At 39.9% G+C, this 19,086-nt stretch overlaps 1 protein-coding gene across 4 annotated transcripts in view; it reads left to right on the top strand.

The window, feature by feature from the left end:
* Positions 1-918: 918 nt before the first annotated feature.
* Positions 919-19,086, top strand: part of METAP1D (methionyl aminopeptidase type 1D, mitochondrial) — a 75,218-nt gene continuing 57,050 nt past the window's right edge. For all 4 annotated transcript variants that reach the window (XR_015795224.1, XR_015795223.1, XM_007437635.4 and 1 more), the window contains exon 1: positions 919-1,056. Coding sequence is in view for 2 of the 4 variants with exons in the window: in XM_007437635.4 (XP_007437697.1) it covers positions 1,011-1,056 (46 nt within the window). In the remaining 2 variants the exon portion in view is untranslated. The remainder of the gene's footprint in view (positions 1,057-19,086) is intronic.

Here is a 19,086-nt window from a genome sequence, read left to right as displayed (position 1 = left end):
GGTTTCTAGCCTGATGCCTTAACCACTACACCGAACTGGCTCTCAACTTAAATCATCATCATCATCAGTTTGGAAATCCCAATGCTATACTGTCTGGGGAAAGGATAGCAGTTATAGTCCCGGATATTTAGAGGGGACCAACTGGGTAAGACTTTCCGACTGCTGGGAGCCACGCTGCCCAACATTTAGTGGAAAAGTCAGCACCATGTTTTCACTTGACCCGCCGCCTTTTTCCAGGGGGGCTCCGTATCCCAGTTGTGGAGAAAAAGGTTGGGAATTCCAGCGGGTGCCCTAACCGAGGCCACGTGGGTGCGCCCCGAGAGAGAGCGGGCTAACGAGAAGCGCCTCTGGAGTGGCAACCGCAGATTTAGCTCCTTCGTAACTGCGGAGGATTGAGCCCCGCCAAGCGTCACAATGGAACCCTTCAAAGACGCGGCCGTGACGTATCTCGGCTTGCCGAAGAAAAGGACTCGGTTGTATTCGCGTTCTTTTCCCCCGCCGTTCAAAAAGGGTTGGTGTGTTTTGTCCTAACAAACCAAGAGCGTTAAAACATGTCAAGGTTTCCCTCAAGGAGAAAAGGCCACCCAATCCTCTTTTTCTACATCGCCCAAAGGATGCTGCTGGCTTCCACTATAGCACCACGGCAGTCTGCAAACCCTTTTAAGTTTAGGCAGGCAGCGTTTATTTACATCTTTTCAATATGAGTCTTGGAAGGGAGGAGAAGAATGTATTTCAGAGTTGGCGACAACGTGTACATAGCAACCCAAGTTTGTCTTTTCCGCGCAGGGAAGCATCTTGCTACCGTCTTTAACTTCTCCGCCCTTCAAACTATCTTGCGAAACCAAGACAAGCAATACGCCAGAAAGGGGCGTGACTTCCACTCGGCCCCTCCCCTCCCCTTTCGCGCGCGCCTTTTGCTCTCGGCTGAGTTGCCATCTTCTCCCCGCTCGATCGCGGGCATGGGTGGGAGTGTAACACCGGCGCCCACGTGACCGGCGTGTTTGTGCAAAATGGCGGCGCCCAGGGGTGGTGTTGGTATGCTGCGGCTGTTCACGGGTAAGTGCATTCTGTGGCTGTCTCAGAACCGGCTGTGAGGAGCGATTCCAAGCGCGAGGAAAGTGAGTGCCTCGTATGCACGCCTGGAAGCTGACTTCCGTCCTGAGTGTTTCTGTCTAGCAGGAAGGACCCCTATTAAGTCTTTCTCCTTTATTTAGTAATGCTATTATTTTAAAGACACTCAGGTTAGAATTTCCAAGTTTATTGACTGCCAGGGAAAAAAAATCAAAGCGTTACAACAAAAGCAACAGTGATTACAATGTCCTCTTCTCCCCACTATGAAAGTTCTGCTTTAAATTTGCTGCTGTAATTATGTCGTCTGAAACATGCTTTCTTGTTACTTGTATTCCATCCTGGTGTAGAAATTATTCTGAATGAATTAACGATTCCTGTATCTTCATAAATTGAATGTATGCTTTATTCTGAATCAGAAAGGTGGTCTATTCACCAATCTTGATCAGTGCCTAGTTATCTAAAGTCTGGGTGATTGGTGGGATATACCTGAAATACTTTAGCCCCAGTTTGTACAAAGTTGATCCTATATCATGTTGAATCAACAGGATTTATATTCAGTTTAATAGCTGATTTTGGAAATTTAAGCAGGATTGCAGCTGGTTAGTAGAGACCCATTTGGTCTAGTGGTGAAGGCACCAGGCTAGAAACCAGGAGGCTGTGAGTTCTACTCCTGCCTTAGGCACGAAAGCTGACTGGGTGGGGCCAGTCACTCTCTCTCAGCCCAACTCACCTCACAGGGTTGTTGTGGGGAAAATAGGAGGAGGAAGGAATATTAGGTATGTTCGCCACCTTGAGTTATTGATTAAAAAAAAACTAATAAGTACTACTACTTGGAGGGACCACCAGGGAAGAAGGTAGTGGCAAACTGCTTCCATATTGCTGCCAAAAAAACCCACATGGAATATCTATGAAATCACCAGGAGTCAGATTTGACTTGTAGGAGACTTTGCCTTTGTAGTCTTGTGTATTTCATTCTTGGACTTCCATTAAAGAGTCTTATTGTTAGATAAGTAAGATAGGTTTGCAATGGCAATTGCAACAAATGTGTCTCTTTGATTGCAAAGGGCTATTTTATTGGATTGAAGGCTCTCTATTAGGAGTAGTTTGAAAGTTAGAAGAGACTTCTGATGGACTTAGATATTTTTTCTTTAAGAAAGGAAATGTGAATATAAATTTAAAGCAATATGTAAGTTGTCTGTTTAAGCTCTGGCATAGTCTATCTACAAGAATATGATTGATTGTGCTATTGGAGTAGATTGTAAATGTTCTAATTATGCATTGGAACAGTTTTCAAGGATTAATTGCATTAGAATATTATTCTAATTTTCTAATAACAAAAATCAGGATAACACCTTTTGAAATACATCTTAAAGGGGCATGAGAGACTGCAGTATCCTTATGTGTGCTGATTTGCTGATTTTGAAAAGCTAAATCATTACAAAGTAGGCACTCTTTGCATCTTCTTATAAGTGGCTCTCAATCTTTTGAAATATTCAGTTCTCAGATAAAAGCTTGATTTATGTTTGAAATCCAAAAACAAATAGGAAGGCTATAATTTATTTTATTTGTGTCTTCTTGAAAGAACAGATGTTGACCTGTAAGAAAACAATTGTGTTTACAAGAAGTAGTCATTTAATAGGTCACTTCTTGCTTCTATCTTCATGTTAGTAAAGTATGTTCATTTCTACTGCTAAGAGAAAAAAATAATTTTAATGTACTGCCAAGTGATAGTTAATATGGCCTTCCTAGTATGTATTTCCAGCTTGTGTTGACTAGTTGAGTGCCTGCATTATTATATATAGAATTTCTGTCACACCTCAGAATGTAAATGTAAGGCAAAACTTAACTTTTGACAACTTATACATATATACCCATAGGTATATATACATACATTGCATTTTTTCTTACGCATCCTGTACTTTTGCACTGGGAAAATAGAATCCCTCTGATGAATTGCTAATTGAATAAATAAGATAAGAAAATAGGAATATTGACCTAACTGTGAAAAAGGTGAACACCTCATCATGCCCTACAACATTAAAAGAGATCAGAAATAAAGTTGCAATACCATCACAGTGTATTTATACAAATAAAATTGGGTGTTCCACCCAATTCCCCCCCCCCCAAAATCCCACTCAGCCATAACCCTACGCATATTATGTTCAAGATACTACACTTCTGGTTCTCATGAGGAGATACGTTCCTAGTTAACCCTTCATTTCATTTTGTTTCCCCTAGCTTTTCAATTCTTATACGTTTGTTCAAGGCAATCGCTGAAGATCCTGTTGGTGTCTTCATAGTCCTAAAGACAGGAGAACTTAGCTCTGTGGCAAATATTCGAAACATATCCCTTGTTCAGTTTTAGGTATCTCGAGGTGAACTGTGATGGCGTTCTGAATTAACCACAAATGATGGGGTTCTGACTTATAGAGGCAGAATAGTGAGTTTTAGGTTGGTTTAATGGAAGTATTTTAGCATAATTTACTTCGTTGTTGAAATAAGGAAAGCCTGTAGGGAACTTTGATCTTGGACAAAGTTTTATTCATTTGCCATCCCCTGATTCCTTCTGTTTCCTTCTTCCTCCCTCTTTAAAGCAATTGTATCTGTTCCTGCAAGAGAGTCTCTTCAGAGTAGATTTACTCTATTCATATATTCAAGAGCAGTCCTAATCTTGCCCAATAGATGTAATTCAAGGATTGCATCATGCACATAATCCTGTACATATCTACTCTGAAGCCAATCCTGTTGAACTCAATGGGGCTTCCTCCCATGTAAGTGTCAATATGACTAGAGCCTGAAAAGATATATATTTGCATATGAATGAAACAATGGTGTCTGATTTGTGGGATTTCTGTTAACACTTTTTTGGGGGGGGGGCAACTGGATAAATTTGCCCTCTTCAAACTCTCATAATTTTCTATGCTGCAGTAAGGAGATGGAATGTTCTGATATTTTGGAAAAGAGAGGTGAAGAAACAGACACACTGCGTGATCATAAATTGATTGCAATCAGTATTAAGTCTGTATTCTCCCATGCATTGAAATGTGCTGAAGAGTGAAGCGTAAAACAATGAGAAAGGAAATCTCACTGAAATCAGCTCAAACTCCGCTATAGATGCTGAAGACCATGTGTTATAGCATTTTATAATTTTATTTTCCTATATTTATGGCCTCTTTTAGTTTAGTTTAGAATATCATCTTGGTATTCATTAAAATGAAAAGTAGTTAATAAATAGTGCACTGAAGATTTCCCTTATTACAGGATATTATGTGATAATAACCCATTCCTTTGTCTGCTAGTATCATTACTGTAGGTTAATACCAAGGCTGAAAATAGCCTTCCAGAACCCTGTACCCTCCAGATATGTTGCAGTGGAAGCCTGAAAGTTGTAGTTCAACTTCCCACCAATACAGAAATTCTGAATAATCTTTCTACATAAAATATAAATTAAATTCAGGGTCTGCTACTTTCTTTATTTCACTTTTTATATGTTTTATTCTTATGTTTTGATATCATAAAGAGTTAGAAGGCAACAAATAGGAATTCTAGTTAATTTAAAAGATCTGATCCTCCTTTTAAAGAGGGCTGTAGTCATGGAGTAATCAAGATTGACATTTCTTTCAACTGTGCTACAAACTTCTGAATAAGATCAGGCTACAAGTGGATAGACTTCAAATCTGCCCCAATAATTTGCTTTTTTAGTAGAAACCCAGGATCTACAAAAGCAGCTGTTCTCAACCTTTTTACTCTGGAGGAACCCTTGAAATAATTTTCAGGTCTCAGGGAACCCCTGCAAAAAAAGTATGAAAACTTCACAAAATAATTTACTTCTAACCTACATACTGTTTTACAACTTTTACAACAATAGCAAAGCAGTGATTAATATTACTGATTATCTTCAGTTCATTAATAAAACTTAGATTAGGCAGAAGGAGTCATTTTGTTGCTGCTGATATTAAACAATTTGGAATTTTAAAAAAACCTTTTTGATTTGCTAAAAATCATAAAGATCTACCAGCAGTTGTAGATCTACCTTCTGCTCACTATGTCGTAATCAAAAATTATAAATCGGTCATCCTCTGGGGGTATTCAGTTGGTGCTAACCTTGATATTTGCTACAGTCCACATTATGTGTTTGTGAGAAAGATGAAAGAAAGTCTGCTCAGACTTCACAGGATGATTTGTCTATGAGGTTCTTTCTTATTTAAGCAAGTGGAATAAGTTTCAAAATTCGAACATGCTATTCCTGATTATTTAAATATTGCAGTACCATGTTATGTTTGATATTTTATAAATAAAAATATATTTATATCTATCTCTACATCTCTATCTTCTCCATGATTTTTCTTTTTCAACAGTCGTTCTCCAATCTACTAATTTTCTCTGTTTTCATTCTGTTAATGAAGGGAGGTTTAGCGCATGGTTTGGCAACCTGTGGGCCACACGCAGCCTGCAGGTGGCTTGTCCAATTTTCCCTAATCAGCTGGGAGTGAACAGGCATCTGCTTCCCTTCCACTAATGGGAGCAAAGAAGCAGCAGTCTTAAGCAGAATCGCTAGGATGAAGGGCAGCAAGGCTTTTCCCTAGTTTTTCCATGACCCTTAGGCTGGGTTTCCTCATCACTCTAGGCCATGGTTTGTTGAACAAGCCATAATATCTCAGTTAAAACAACACTGAGCCACAGACATTGGTTAAGGTTCATGAACACAATAGCTGGGTTTACAGTTTGTGCTGAGAAAACCAACGCAAACTTGGCATGATGTGTGGGAAGGCCACAGGGTTGCTTATTCCTTGCTCTTGTTAGTTGCGATTGATTAGCAATCTTGAGAGAGGCTGTTAAGAGGACAGAAAAAGTCTCACTGCTTGTCCAATCATCCTGCACCATAGCACTATTTCCATTAACCTTAGAAACAGTGAACCAGCATTATGGAGCAGGAGAAAGCAGTGAGAATTTCCCATTGCATCCCTGCGTGCCTGCTGCTTATAACAGAGACAAAGCAGGATCCTGAGCAAGGTCTCTTGGAGAGATAAGCAGGGGACCCATGTGCCAGATACTGCTCATGACCTAGGACAGGGTTAGGCAACCCTCAGTTTTCTCCTGGCCACAGTGTCCCTCAGCAATACGTTGTTGGAATTTGGTGGCAAACAACAGAATTACCATGGAGCAATTTTCTGTTTTTCCTTGAAAGATAAAATAGTGGTAAGCCTCTGGTAGATTTAACAGATTAATTTTAATTGAATTAAAAAAAGAAGATCAAAAATTCAGAAAAAAGAATAGGCGTGTGTGTGAGAAAATCCCATCCCTGTTTCTCTGGTGACATCACTACCATACTTGCTGCCCTTAGTAGCCAAAAAATGGAATAGAAAAAAATATAGTAAAACCAAAGGGGGTGTGACCCATAACTTCAGAATAAATACCCTGTACTAATCTAAGGGAAAGTGGATTTTAGTTTGGGGAAATGATTTTTTTCATTTTGAAATGAACCGAGATGGCCTTTAATTACCATTATGGTTTGTTTTGTTTTTAATAAACGAGTTGTGCATGGGTTTTGTATACATGCTGGATATTCCATTCATTTGCCAACATCACCAAGTTGTAATTGAAACATGCATTTCACAAAATCAAGAAGAGGAACAGGTGGTAATGTTTGACTTTCAGCTCCATGGTCTGTATCTTGCAGTTATTGCATGCTGTGGAAAGAAGGCCTTCAGTTAAAGCAGTGTACTAATTTATTTGTTATCAGTTACGAGCTTCTGGCAGGCTTTCTGACCACCATTGTTATCTGGTGGCGCCGATTTTTCATCAGTATTAGACAGGCAGACTAGCTGGACCTAGGCCCAAATTTACCATTGTAAGTGGTGAACGTGATCCCTTGTGTTAAGGAATGCAAGGGTTAATACTGGAATTCACAAGGGAGTTGAAAGAAAACTCTGTTCAAGGCTCAGCTCCCATTTTCATCCTTCTCTTTGTGGTTGTTATACATTATGTTACGATCCTGAGTCATGGTACATCATGGGATGAAATCCTTTTTCAGGTGTCAGTAAGTCTCTCTTATGTAAAATAAATATCAACCATCAAAGATACACAGAGTCTTGATTGCTGTTTACAGATGATCTGACAACAGTGTCTAAAGAAAGAGCTTATATCAAAAACAATTAATGATATCAGAATAATTTTGTTCTAGCCATTTACATGACTCTTGTTCCCTTTGAAATCCTGTTTCTTAAGCTGGCCTGTTTGTAAGTAAAAGACAATCATTGTAGCTATGTATATTTCAGATTTGAGGAGCAGTTGTTTGGGGTTTTTAAATTACATGTTGAGCAATGGGGCTAAGTAAGATCATCTATAATCCAGGACAAAGTGCGTGCATTTGGATGCATATCATCCGAGGCCTTCATACATGATTATTACATTTATATTGCTGTAGTTGCTTTTTCTTGGTCAAAAGAAGTTGTCTGAAATATGTTATGAAAAACAGCAGAAACAACAACTAGATATCTAAAATAGAAATAATAGCAGAAACAACATCAAAAATGGCAACAAAGAATGAACAACCTCCCTCCACCCAACTTTATTCGTCACTGCAAATAATGGATATCCATTATCTATTATGGGTGGTAGTTGTGTAGCGTCCAGCAATTTTTGTGGCTGACCATATCTGTTAGTAGAGAGCAGATTATTATGCCATGTCTAGATGCTGCTGTTGTTCAGTCGTGTCCGACTCTTCGTGACCCCATGAACCATATCGCGCCAGGCCTTCCTGTCCTTCACTGCCTCCCAGAGTTTGCTCAGTTTCATGCTCATTGCTTCAGTGATGCTATCTAACCATCTCATCCTCTGCCGTCCTCTTCTCCTTTTGCCTTCAATCTTTCCCAGCATCAGGGTCTTTTCCAAAGATGTCTAGATGCACTTGAGGAAAAAATGCTGCATTGCATGGCTCAGTCAACAGGTCCAGTAAAGTGCAGCTGCATCCAGGTTCACAAAGTGGTAATGAGATAGGAAAATCTTAATTAGCATTAGGTTTTGTTTTTGGCAAGGTATTAATATATGACTTGTGTTGAGCTTCCTTGAGAGAGAATATGCCAGTAGGTTTATTTAATGAGCAAGAAATGTAAGATTCAATACGAAGAAGCTCTTCTGTAAGCAGAAATCTAACCTGTAATTCAAACCTACATTCCTGTAAAAAGTGAGTATGGAAACAAATATTTTCTATTTCCAGTCTTAAAAAAATCTGAAGAAGTGGCTGAACTCAGTAAATATATATATTTTGATTCTTTTTTGTTTCTGCCTCTCTATTTATTCTCATCAAGGAATGTAAAGTTGTCTGTTCTTGTGTCATAACATAACAATGAAGGATCAGATGAATGAAAGTATTTTTGTTTGTGAACTTCAACCACTTATTAATAACAGTGATCCCATATCTCTTCTCTGTGTTTTCCAGAATCTTGCCTAACTAGATAGAAAAGATTTCTCATCTTTTTAGTAGTTATTTTCTTTATAAAATAACTGTATGTTTGGGTTGCAGTTTGTATCTATTACATTCTGGACTTTAATTATTTAAAAATTCCTTTAATTAAACTAACTAAATGGGAAATTGGCATGCTGCAAAATATAGTACCAGGCTCTAATAGCATCTTTATTTCCAACAACACCTTTCAGCCACATGTAGACTTCATAGACTTTCTTAAGAATTAAAAATGATGTGTGGCTGCAGTCCAAAGTGCTTTGTTTGCAAGAAAACCCACCTACCCAGAAAAAAGTGCAAATAAATTGTAAATTGGTGTGGTCAAGAGGGTTATCCTGGAGGGTTAAAGTGTGTGGCAAGGAGCTTCTGAGGCAGCCCCATGTAGAGCAAATTGCAGTAATCTAGCTGGCAGGTGACAAAGGTGTTTGTCACTTTGCCAGGGCTTTCTTCTCCAGGAAAAGGTACAAAAGCCTCAGAAACTGAAGCTGAGTGAAGCTCCTCTAGGCACAGTAGTAGCCATAGATCTAGGAGGACCCCCAAGTTGGAGATCTATTGCTTCAGGGCTAGTATTACCCTTCCAGAGCTATCACTAGAGCAGAGAGTTGGACAGTTTCAATTCAACATCAATTTGTTTTTGTTTTTGTTTTCCCCAAATCTTTATAGCCTCCAGATACCAGGTTAGGACTTCTGCTCCATCAAGGCTTGACCTGGGTAGAGATGTATATTTGGATATCCTCGTCAAACTGATGATATCTCCTCCTGAACTGATGGATGACTTTTTTCAGTGGCTTCATATGAATATTAAATAGCAGGGAAGACCCAGAAGAGACCTGTGGCACTCCACACTGCAGCAGCCAGTTACTCTCCCACTACCACTGACTGGAACCATCTACTCAGGAAGGAGTGGAACCACTGCAAAACAGTGTTCCCAGTTCTCAGCCTCTGTGCGGGGCCTGGAGGGATACCATTGTTGATAGTACTGAATATCACTGAAAGATGTCACAGAAACAGGAGGGATGGACTTCCCCTATGGAGGCTTTGCTTCAGCCATCCACTAGTGCAACCAATGCAGGTTCTGTGCCATGCCCAGATCTGAACCCTGACTGAAAGGAACCCAGATAATCCACTTCCAGGGTGCTTTGCAGTTGAAGAGTAATCACTTTTTTCACAACCTTCCTTGGAGAAGGAAGGTTGGTTATTGAATGGTAATTGTTGAACATGACTGGTCCAAAAAGGCTTCTTCAGGAGGGGATGACCCCACCACCCTGAAGGAACCAGGGAGGGCAGGGGTCCAGTTCACAATTGGTGGCACTCATACTACCCAACACCCTATCCATTTCCTTAGAATCTGCAGAATGAAAGAAATCCCAGCAATATCACAGGATTCTCTCTATTCTCTCCATTGATTCTGCCTATCTAGAATCAAGAGTTGAGTTATTTTATCAGCAAAAAACTGATGCCAGGTCTTGCTGGTTCTAACCCCTTACAAGGGGGTGGTACATTTATTATTCTTGAAATAATATTTTTTCCAAGAATGTATTTGCTTGAAAAAATTCACAAGTGTGAAATTAAGAACGAGAGACCTCTACTTTATGCTTCTGAAATGTGACTTGTAGCACCTTAACAATGGATCACAGAAAATGAATTAAAACAATTAGCATAGGAAAGTGAGACTTAAGGATTTTTTTTCCTACCTCTAAAATCTAAGAGCTAGGATATAAAAGCTAAGCTATCTTTTGTGCTGTGCACAGTAAATGTATAAACTTCATAAAGAGATGAATGACATTTATTAAATGTTTAGAATATATGTGCTCTAAATCAGTATGCCTCTCAACTTTTTCTGTGACATCATTTATTTTTTACAGAAAGTTATTACTGTACCTCTCTCTTGCGGAAATAACCTGAGTTTGTAAAAATTAAAGCAGCGGTGCACAATACAGGTAGGTCTCAATTAGCGTGGTTAATGAATCCCACAAAATGGTTGCATTATTCGAATTCACTCTGTTCAAAGTGATATTTCTATGGGAAATAGGGTAATTGGTTCCAGCTCAGTGGAAATAGGCAATTAAAATTTTTAAACATACATTTGTATATGTTTATTAATGAAATACTGCATAACAGTAAAAGAGGATAAGCCTATATCCCAAGCGCGCCTGCTATCTCCTGTATTCTGCTGTAGTTCTTCAAAATGAGCCTCTCCTTTTTTGAGCTTTCCTTGAACGGCACCTTCCTTTTCTCCAATTTGCACACACGACGATTAGCGTCTAAAGCCCCAACAGCAACTGTGCATGCACTAGCCTCGCATTAACTGAATTTTTGGCTCATATTAAACATGACCTGGTATCAATTTATAATTCACACTAAATTGAATATTGTGTTACTCGAACTCACACTAATTGCAACCTACTGTACGTTGATGGAGCAGCCAGTGAATCCAGCACGTGTGGATAGTTTCTGGAAAGGGCCTAGACTCTCTGTTGTTAAATTGACTGTCATAATTATCTGTTTTGAAATGACCTTCTTCCAAATGTATTGTTTCCATAAATAATGGGTGATTTATATCACCCACATGTGCAAGGAACTGCCACTATTCTCCCTCTAACAAGTGTGCCTAAATCTCATTTAGTTAAGTGGCACTTACATCAGCAAGCAGCCTTTGCATGTTACACTGACCTTCCTAGGAGCAAAGTACAAGATGTTAGGACAACTGACTTTGAACTGGAACTCAAGAGAAAATAAGATTGTATTTCACGAATAATATATTAATTGAAAAACACATGCAATGAAGAATATGCTGGAATATTGTGGAAGTAGCATTGTGATTATTACTTACTGCAACTCCCATGTACGGCAATATCTTGTTTGAGTTCATGTCTCTTGGGATTTAGGGGATGGCTGTGAAGTTGATATCCATGACAATAATGACATTATGGCTAATATTCTCAGACAGATGTTTGCATTAAGTTACTGGCATTTTTACTGATGTATTTCAGACAAAACTGAAATTTTCCATCAAAATTGTTGTGGATTAAAATCATACTGAAGAAAAAAACTTGCTACATGTTTCAGCTGCTCATTAATACATTTACTATTAAAGATACAGTAGTTTCAGATTTAACCAAGTCAAAGGCACACTGGCTGGGATTGTATATGTTTTATTTATTTAGATTTATATTCTGCCTTTATTTTGTGGAACTCAAGTACATAGTGTACCTAGTGTTCAGAACTTCCAAGAAGCACCAGGTTGGGGAAGAATACACTATCCCTCATACTTAGCATAATCTACACAAGCCTAGGCTTTGTTTGGGAGTTGTGCCTGCTCCCCTAACCTGTGGCTACTAATAGGGATAGACATTGTTAATTCTCCATGATGATACTACACTCTGAGAATTCAACTCATATAAGTGGGTATTTCTGCAGAAAGCTGATCTTGCTTGATATGATCCATTTATTAGTAAATTTGAAACAAAGCTGTAGCCCTTGAATTACACCAAAAACTAGTTAGTTCGCCACCCAGTCCTTCAAAGGTGAGTTCAGCCTTCCCCAACCTGATCTTGTCAAGTTGTGTTCTGCCCCAAGTGCCATGTGTTGTGTTGTCATTCCAGTCCTTTTAATCTGTTCTCCTATACCTAGCATTGGTTGCCCTATTTATGTTAATGGCTGTAACCACTCATCATAGCCACTTAAATCTCAAAATTCCCTAGTTCAACATAATCTAAGAGATCCCAGAGTTCCCCATAGGGACCTACCATCCAGGAAATCCTCCATTAGAAGATATGATTACCAGACATCAGCAGGCTGTTAGAGCAGCTGAAAATCCCAACCCTTTTTATCTTACTCCTTACCTTCCTTGCCATCACGTCATCCTCTGTAACCAACATTTCTTTTGAACAGAAAGGATCCTATATTAAGCATTGGCCGCAATACATTTTTTCTTTCTTACTGAAAGGGTCTCCATTTGTACTTCTGCTATATTGTGACTCAGTCCTTTTAGCTTGTCTTTGCTATAAAGCAATATTTATTTTGGACTGTAAGAAAACACTGGAATGAGTTAAGCTTCCCATAGAATAAAAATCAAATTATTATCTCATGAAAATACTTCAAGATAAGTTGGTCACAGGATGTTGGAAGTTTTAATCTAACATCTGAAAGCCACGACACTTGGAAAGGCTGGTATAACTTTAGATGTTCCATATATGTTACCTTACCAAGGACCAGCGTGGTGCAGTGATTAATGGGCTGGTCTAGGAGGAGGGAGATCCAGGTTCTAGTCCTTCTTAGGACAGGATCCAGGTGAGTGACCTTGGGCCAGTCATTCTCTCTCTGCCCTAATCAGCATCAAGCTCTCGGACAAACCAGCTGAAAAACAGACAAACCCTCTTCTCGCCTTTTGTATTGATAGGCTGCGCTGTAAGAAAAACAAGCGGGCCCTGCAACCAAGTGGGACAAATGCTAAGAACAACAAAGCAACATATGTAATTTTTGGTTAGAGTTTCAATTTATAATTGTACACCCTTAAATAGTAAATCTGAAAACCATGGTATTGACTTTGAAATTTACTGTATTTTTACGACAATAAGACGCCCCCATGTACAAGACGACCCCCACTTTTCCAGCCCAAAATTAAAAAATCAATATTTTAAAGATAGTGCAGAACACATTTTTATTTAGTAATTAGTTTACATTTACCTGATACACTTGGTGGGAGGAGGTCCAAACCGTCTCTCTGCAGCTCTATTACCAGGCTCTTTTGCATAACTGATTACATTCAAGCACGAGTGAAACTGCAGATAGCTTGTCTCTGCAAACAGCCTTCCTCTAATTGGTTTGTTCAGCATCAGCTGACATCAGTTACATCAGGCTCGTGATTGGAGGAAGTCTGTTTGGGAGACAAGCTATTTCACTCGTGATTGGAGGCTAGCAATAGGAGGAAGCCTCTCTGCAGAAACAAAGTTTGGCAGTTTTGCAACCGTGATTCTCGGCTGACTTCCTTGAATAAGACGCCCTTCAGTTTTTAGGGTAAGGATTTTAGAAAAAAATATCGTCTTATAGTCGGAAAAATACGGTACCATGCTGAAGGAAAATGTCCTGAGCGTTTACATAGGAAACTTTCTGTCAAGATGAACGAAGCACCCAGTAGTATTGTTATCTTTCCCGCTTCTATTCCATTCAGATTCAACAATACACCTTTCTGTGAAATGCACAAATTTGTTGAATAGGGAAACTTCTTTCCATAAGGATGCTATAACCTAGTTACTTAATTGCTGTTTGTGTCTCTCCCCCTGCTGTCCCACCAACCAGTGCATATATTGTGTTGATCAGCCTTCCTTTGTAGAATGTTCAGTGGCTATATTCTCAGGAAAGCAAATGGTAAAAACTTTCCCTAAGATCCAAAATCATATGATGCTAAACATCAGCTGCTGAAATCCCGATATACCACATTATATAGATTTCCTAAGGAAGGCGACCGGCAGCAAGGTGGATGGACTCAGTTACAGTGGCGATGAGTGCACCGTTGGGAGACTTGAAAGAACAGTTAGGGATAGATCGTCATGGAGAAAATCTATGTGGTTGCTAGGAGTCGAAAACAACTTGATGGCACATGATCAATCAGTCAATCAAGGAAGACAGCATTGCTTTCATAGCACTTGCAATAAAGACAAACTTTTAAAACCCCAGGCAAAGTTCCAGGTGGCTGCTTGCAGTCCAGGAAACATGTCAATTACTGTGCACAGAACTGAGTACTGTTGACTTAGAGCCTTGTATATGCAAACCTGCTGCAAAAGAACAACGTAATTAAGACCCAAGAACATTGTCACCTTCCTTTTAAATAATGTCAAACTGTAAAGCTGACCCTTTGTGACCACCTATGGCTTCCAGAGGGCTGTCTAATGCAGCAGGAGTTGAAAACTGTTTTTTAATTCTCTAACTGGTCAGCCTGTAAACTCTGAATAAAACTATAATGGCTGAATTCACAGATAAAACTAAATCAAAAGGTTTCTGGATTCTTCTAATGATGCTCCCTTTCTGCTTCTGTGCTGTTTTTTCCACATTATTCTCTTTCCTTTGGTGACCAACTATAAATTTGCTGGAAGGGGGGCTTGCATATATTGGGGGAGGAGAATGAGTGGAAACAAATGAGTTTTGCCTTCCTTAGTTTGTCTGCGTAACAAAGGTAAGTATCACAGCAATCATGCCCACTTTTGCTTCTAGCCATAACCCCTTTTCCCCTCTCATTTTCCTAGAGAAATACCTGTTCACAAAATGGATGCTATAATGGATGTAGCTACCATTTCATTCATCTAATGGGTTTGCACAGTGTGATGAACATGGTTTGTTTAACAATGCTTCACTGTTAAATAAATCACATTTGTCTGGGTTTAGTCTCCATGCTCATAGTAAACCTTTATTATTTCCATAAATACCTTCAAGCCTACATAGTTCCTGTAGATATTCTTAGATAAAGGTGATTGGATTCAGCCAGTGCTTTTTTCCTAGAAATATGGTCACCTGTTCAGGAAAAAAAGAAAAGACAAAGATGAGCTGGAGGGCTAGAGAGGATTCTGAGGGGTGGATGAAGGTGGGGTGGGTTATTTATTTATCTAAATGTAGAGGCCACCCAACTCCAAACAACTCTGGGCAGCTTACACTTAAAAAAGAGCAAGAAGAACAAAATCATGTGCAACTAGAGAAAACAGACACATCACACCAGAACAAACCAGGGCCTGGGAGAACATTTTCAGGATTGTCAGAACATCATCAGGGTGGGAGCCATACAGATCTCTGAGGGGATGCTGTTGTGATGGAGAAGGCACGCTTCTGAGGGTTGATAGATAAATTGTTTAGTTGAAGGGACCTGAAATGCATCCACTTTGCCTGCTTTTGTTGGGTAGGCAGAAACTGTTGGAGAAAAGCAGTTCTTCAAATAACTAGGCCCTATGCCATGAAGGGCTTTATAGGTAACCAGCACCTTGAATTGAATCCTGAAGCCAGTAACCAATGCAGTGCGTAGAGCAGTGGGGTCACATGGACATACCAAGGCATGCCCATCACTGCCTGTGCTGCTGCATTCTGGACCAGCTTTAGCTTCCAAATAGTCTTCAAGGACAGCCCTTTGTAGAACACGTTGCAGTAGTCCAGCCATAAGGTGACTAGGCCATGAGTGACTGTCTGAAGGGCTTCCTGTTTAGGAATGGGTGCAGCTGACATCTAGGTAGATCCATGCAAAGGCCCTCCTGGCTACAGCTGTCATCTGCTCTGAGTAGGAGCTGTGAATCCAGGATGACACTCAGGTTGTGCACCAGTCTTAAATAGGAAAGTGCAGCCCTATCTGAAACAGTAGATTAAAAATCAGGTCCAGAGGGATCTCAGAAAATATAAACTTTGAATTGGGATGAATGAACAATGCATATATCAGAATTGTTTTTCGTAAGTGAAGAAAATACCCCTCAGATAACAAACGGGGCAATATAAAAATTAAGAATTCTCTTACTGAATCATATAGAAGGACTATATAGTCTAGCATTGGGTTCCAGAGTGATCAACACTGGCCAGTGAACAACTACACAAACTATATACACTATGCTCTGCTCCAAATATTGTGCAAAACAGCATGCAGAGCCTAAGGAAGGATTCCAGGAGCTGCAACAAATGCAGAACCATGTTGACTGTTACTCTTGTTGATAAAGTCCATTCTGTGGCAGGAACAAGCTGCCTCTGTGACTGTTTCCCACTCGTTTCTTCTATGAAAATTAGTTTCATATTGTCTGTATTGAGTGGTAATAGATTCTCCCTCAAGTAACCCCCAGTCTCCTCCTAACACAGAAGAGAGACTTACTCTCTGAAGGGAGTGAGGAGGAGCATATTAAATACATGCTGTTAATGCTGCAGTCCAAGCACTTTACCTTTATTTTTTTATACACCTGTTTTGAATAGAAAAGAGTCACGGAATAGGGTCCCCAGAGAAGCCTGTTGAATAGATGATTAATTGCCTACCTGCTGATTAAAAAGATTGGAGCTGCTGAATTTATCCAAGCCACTTTCCAAGGTTGTCACAATACATGATAGCAAAACACCAGCTGGTTTTTTTCCCCTTTAAAGTATGAGCTCTGGACACCTGTTCTTTGAACATCCCATTGTTCAATCACTAGGTCCTTTTAGTGCTTCTGTCCTGGCACACAGAAGCTTTCTGCTTGCTCTAAAAACAAATTTACAATATAGATTTGCATGTGTATTGTAATAATCTGCAAGTGCTAATTTCAGAGATGCTTGCTCTGTCTCTATAGGTAAATCTGAGTAGTCTTCTTACTGGTTATCCTTGCCTTCTCTTCTTAAAGGGAAGGACGTACAACAGCATCAGAGCTGTCCCAGCTTAGAACTCCCTTCTCTTTTTCCTGGTGTTGAATAAGAATAGGCCGTCCCCAGTTTCTTGTTTTGGGGAAAAGCAGGTAGTGACTTGACCCCTGGGTAGACCCTCTCTGTAACTTAGAGGAGATTGGTGCTAAGGCAGCAGGTGAGGCTATGATTGCTGCAGATTTCTGAAGCAGTTGTATTTATTTTCCGCAAGTGATGGTTGGGCAAATGCCATAGCTCCTACATTATTTCAAGAATATGGTAATTTGGGTGCAACAGCCTCTCTTGTCCTCCTTTTTTGACTACTCCTATAGGAATCCAGTGGGTTCCAAGAAAGTATTGAAAGATATATATTTATACTCTTTGTCTTTTTGTAAGTCCACATTTATAAAAAGTTTTGTAACTCGATGTGACTCCACAGAAAAAAGAAACCAGTCTTCCACATATACCTGTTACTGTTTAACAAAGACCTTTCAGGCAGTTTGGGTTAAAGTGGCCAGTTTGCCATCTTAATCAAAAAAGTGAAATGTCACCAGGGGGTGATGCTTCTGATAAGGTTTGGACTAGCTTAACAGGTTTGTTGTATGACTGCAAAATAACAAGATCAGGACAGTTCATTCGCCTCTCTGCCAAAACAATATTCCATGGTGGCTTTTGAGTTTTAGCAATTGTGTGAAATCTCCCATCAGGATCCTCTGTGTGCTTTTATAGAGATGTAGGGTCTTCTATTTCTGCCTCATTTCTACCCAGGCAAGTGTCCTTCAACAGCTCCTTCATCACCAGTTAACCTAGCAGGGGTTGCGATCAAATGTCATCATTCCATGCCATTGCACCCAGTGATTTGATGCAATTTATTTTTTATGACTCTATGTGGAGTTTCAGGGCTGCTTCAGAGTAGGAAAAAACATGATGGGTGAGATAATCTTTCCGACTCATATCGTGGTAGCAAAATCCTTGTGCTGTGTTTCACAGAGGTTAGTGTGCACAGTTCTCTGCTCATCCCATCTCTGGTGCAGGGAATAGCATTCAGACAGTTGGAAGATGGCATATATCTTTCTATGGCCTCCGTTAATGCAGGAATATCCTATAGTTCAATATTACAGGATATGCTTAGTGAACAGAGATTCAGTTCCTAGCATCTCCAAGTTGAGGGATCAAGAAGCAGATGATAGCAAAGATCTTTGTCTGGGGCCCCAGAGAATTGCTGCCAGTCAAGGTAAATTAGTCTTTTCCTGCATGGGGCCCCTTGCAGTTCCCATGTCTTCATTCAGCATAGCCAATAGATGATGAAACTCAACATACCCAGAGGGACTAGGTTGAGAAAGGCTGGAGTAGACAATGGCAGTTTAGGTAGGCAAACAGGGTTGTCACACAGCTTGCCCATGGTTGAGCACATCTCTGGAGGCCGGGTTTACTGATTATTCTTGCCTGGTTTACACAAAATGTAAAACTATAAAGTATGGTTTACAAATTGCAGTGGCTGGGCTCACACGTTATGTTAGCCCTAAACCATACTATATTATGGCCTAACACATGAGTGATTAGGTGTGAGGCAGGTTCTTTATGCACCTGGGTTTGGGAGCCATTGCACAGAAACTGTGTTGCCCAGAACTTGTGAAGTGATGTGTATGTCTCTATGAATCAAGTAGTTCCCTTAGCTCAGTTGTAAAATTATGGTGATCAGTTAGCTCTGTTGTGAATTGAAATTTGTACCAAGCTGTGAAATGTGTGTGTTTCAATCAGTCGTGAAAATGAAAAAGTAAGAAGGTGGTATTAATGCTGGATAATTAAAAGTAGATAATTAAAGATGTGAGAGAGAGAGAGAGAGAGAGAGAGAGGAATGTGCATTGCTGCTTGTATGATTGTGAGGGGGAAAACAGAGACTCCATGTGTTTTGAACATAGCCTACTGGCTGGAATAAAATGTATGAAGTCCCTTGGACACCAAAGAAAAAAGAAAAAAAGCCAGCAATGGCTGGGATGGAGGCGGCCACTGACTGAAAGAGTCAGTGTGTGAGCACCGGACGCTTCTTATTTGCTTTCAGGGCTGTTTTTGTTTGCGTGGCCTAGTCCACGCTCCGTCCATGCTAAGAAGGCGTTCTTTTTTGCACACTAATACTTACTCATTGACAAATTACAATTTTCCTGACAATTTGCTACGTATTCTGAGAATGGAAACTGCAGCCTTGACACTTTCTG

Source organism: Python bivittatus, unplaced genomic scaffold, assembly GCF_059951505.1.
Source record: "Python bivittatus isolate LINGU-HERP-01145 unplaced genomic scaffold, Pbiv_v1 ctg000200_np1212, whole genome shotgun sequence".
NCBI lineage: Eukaryota > Metazoa > Chordata > Lepidosauria > Squamata > Pythonidae > Python > Python bivittatus.
The sequence above is the reverse complement of the archived record's forward strand: the minus strand, read 5'-3'. Positions and strand labels throughout refer to the sequence as shown.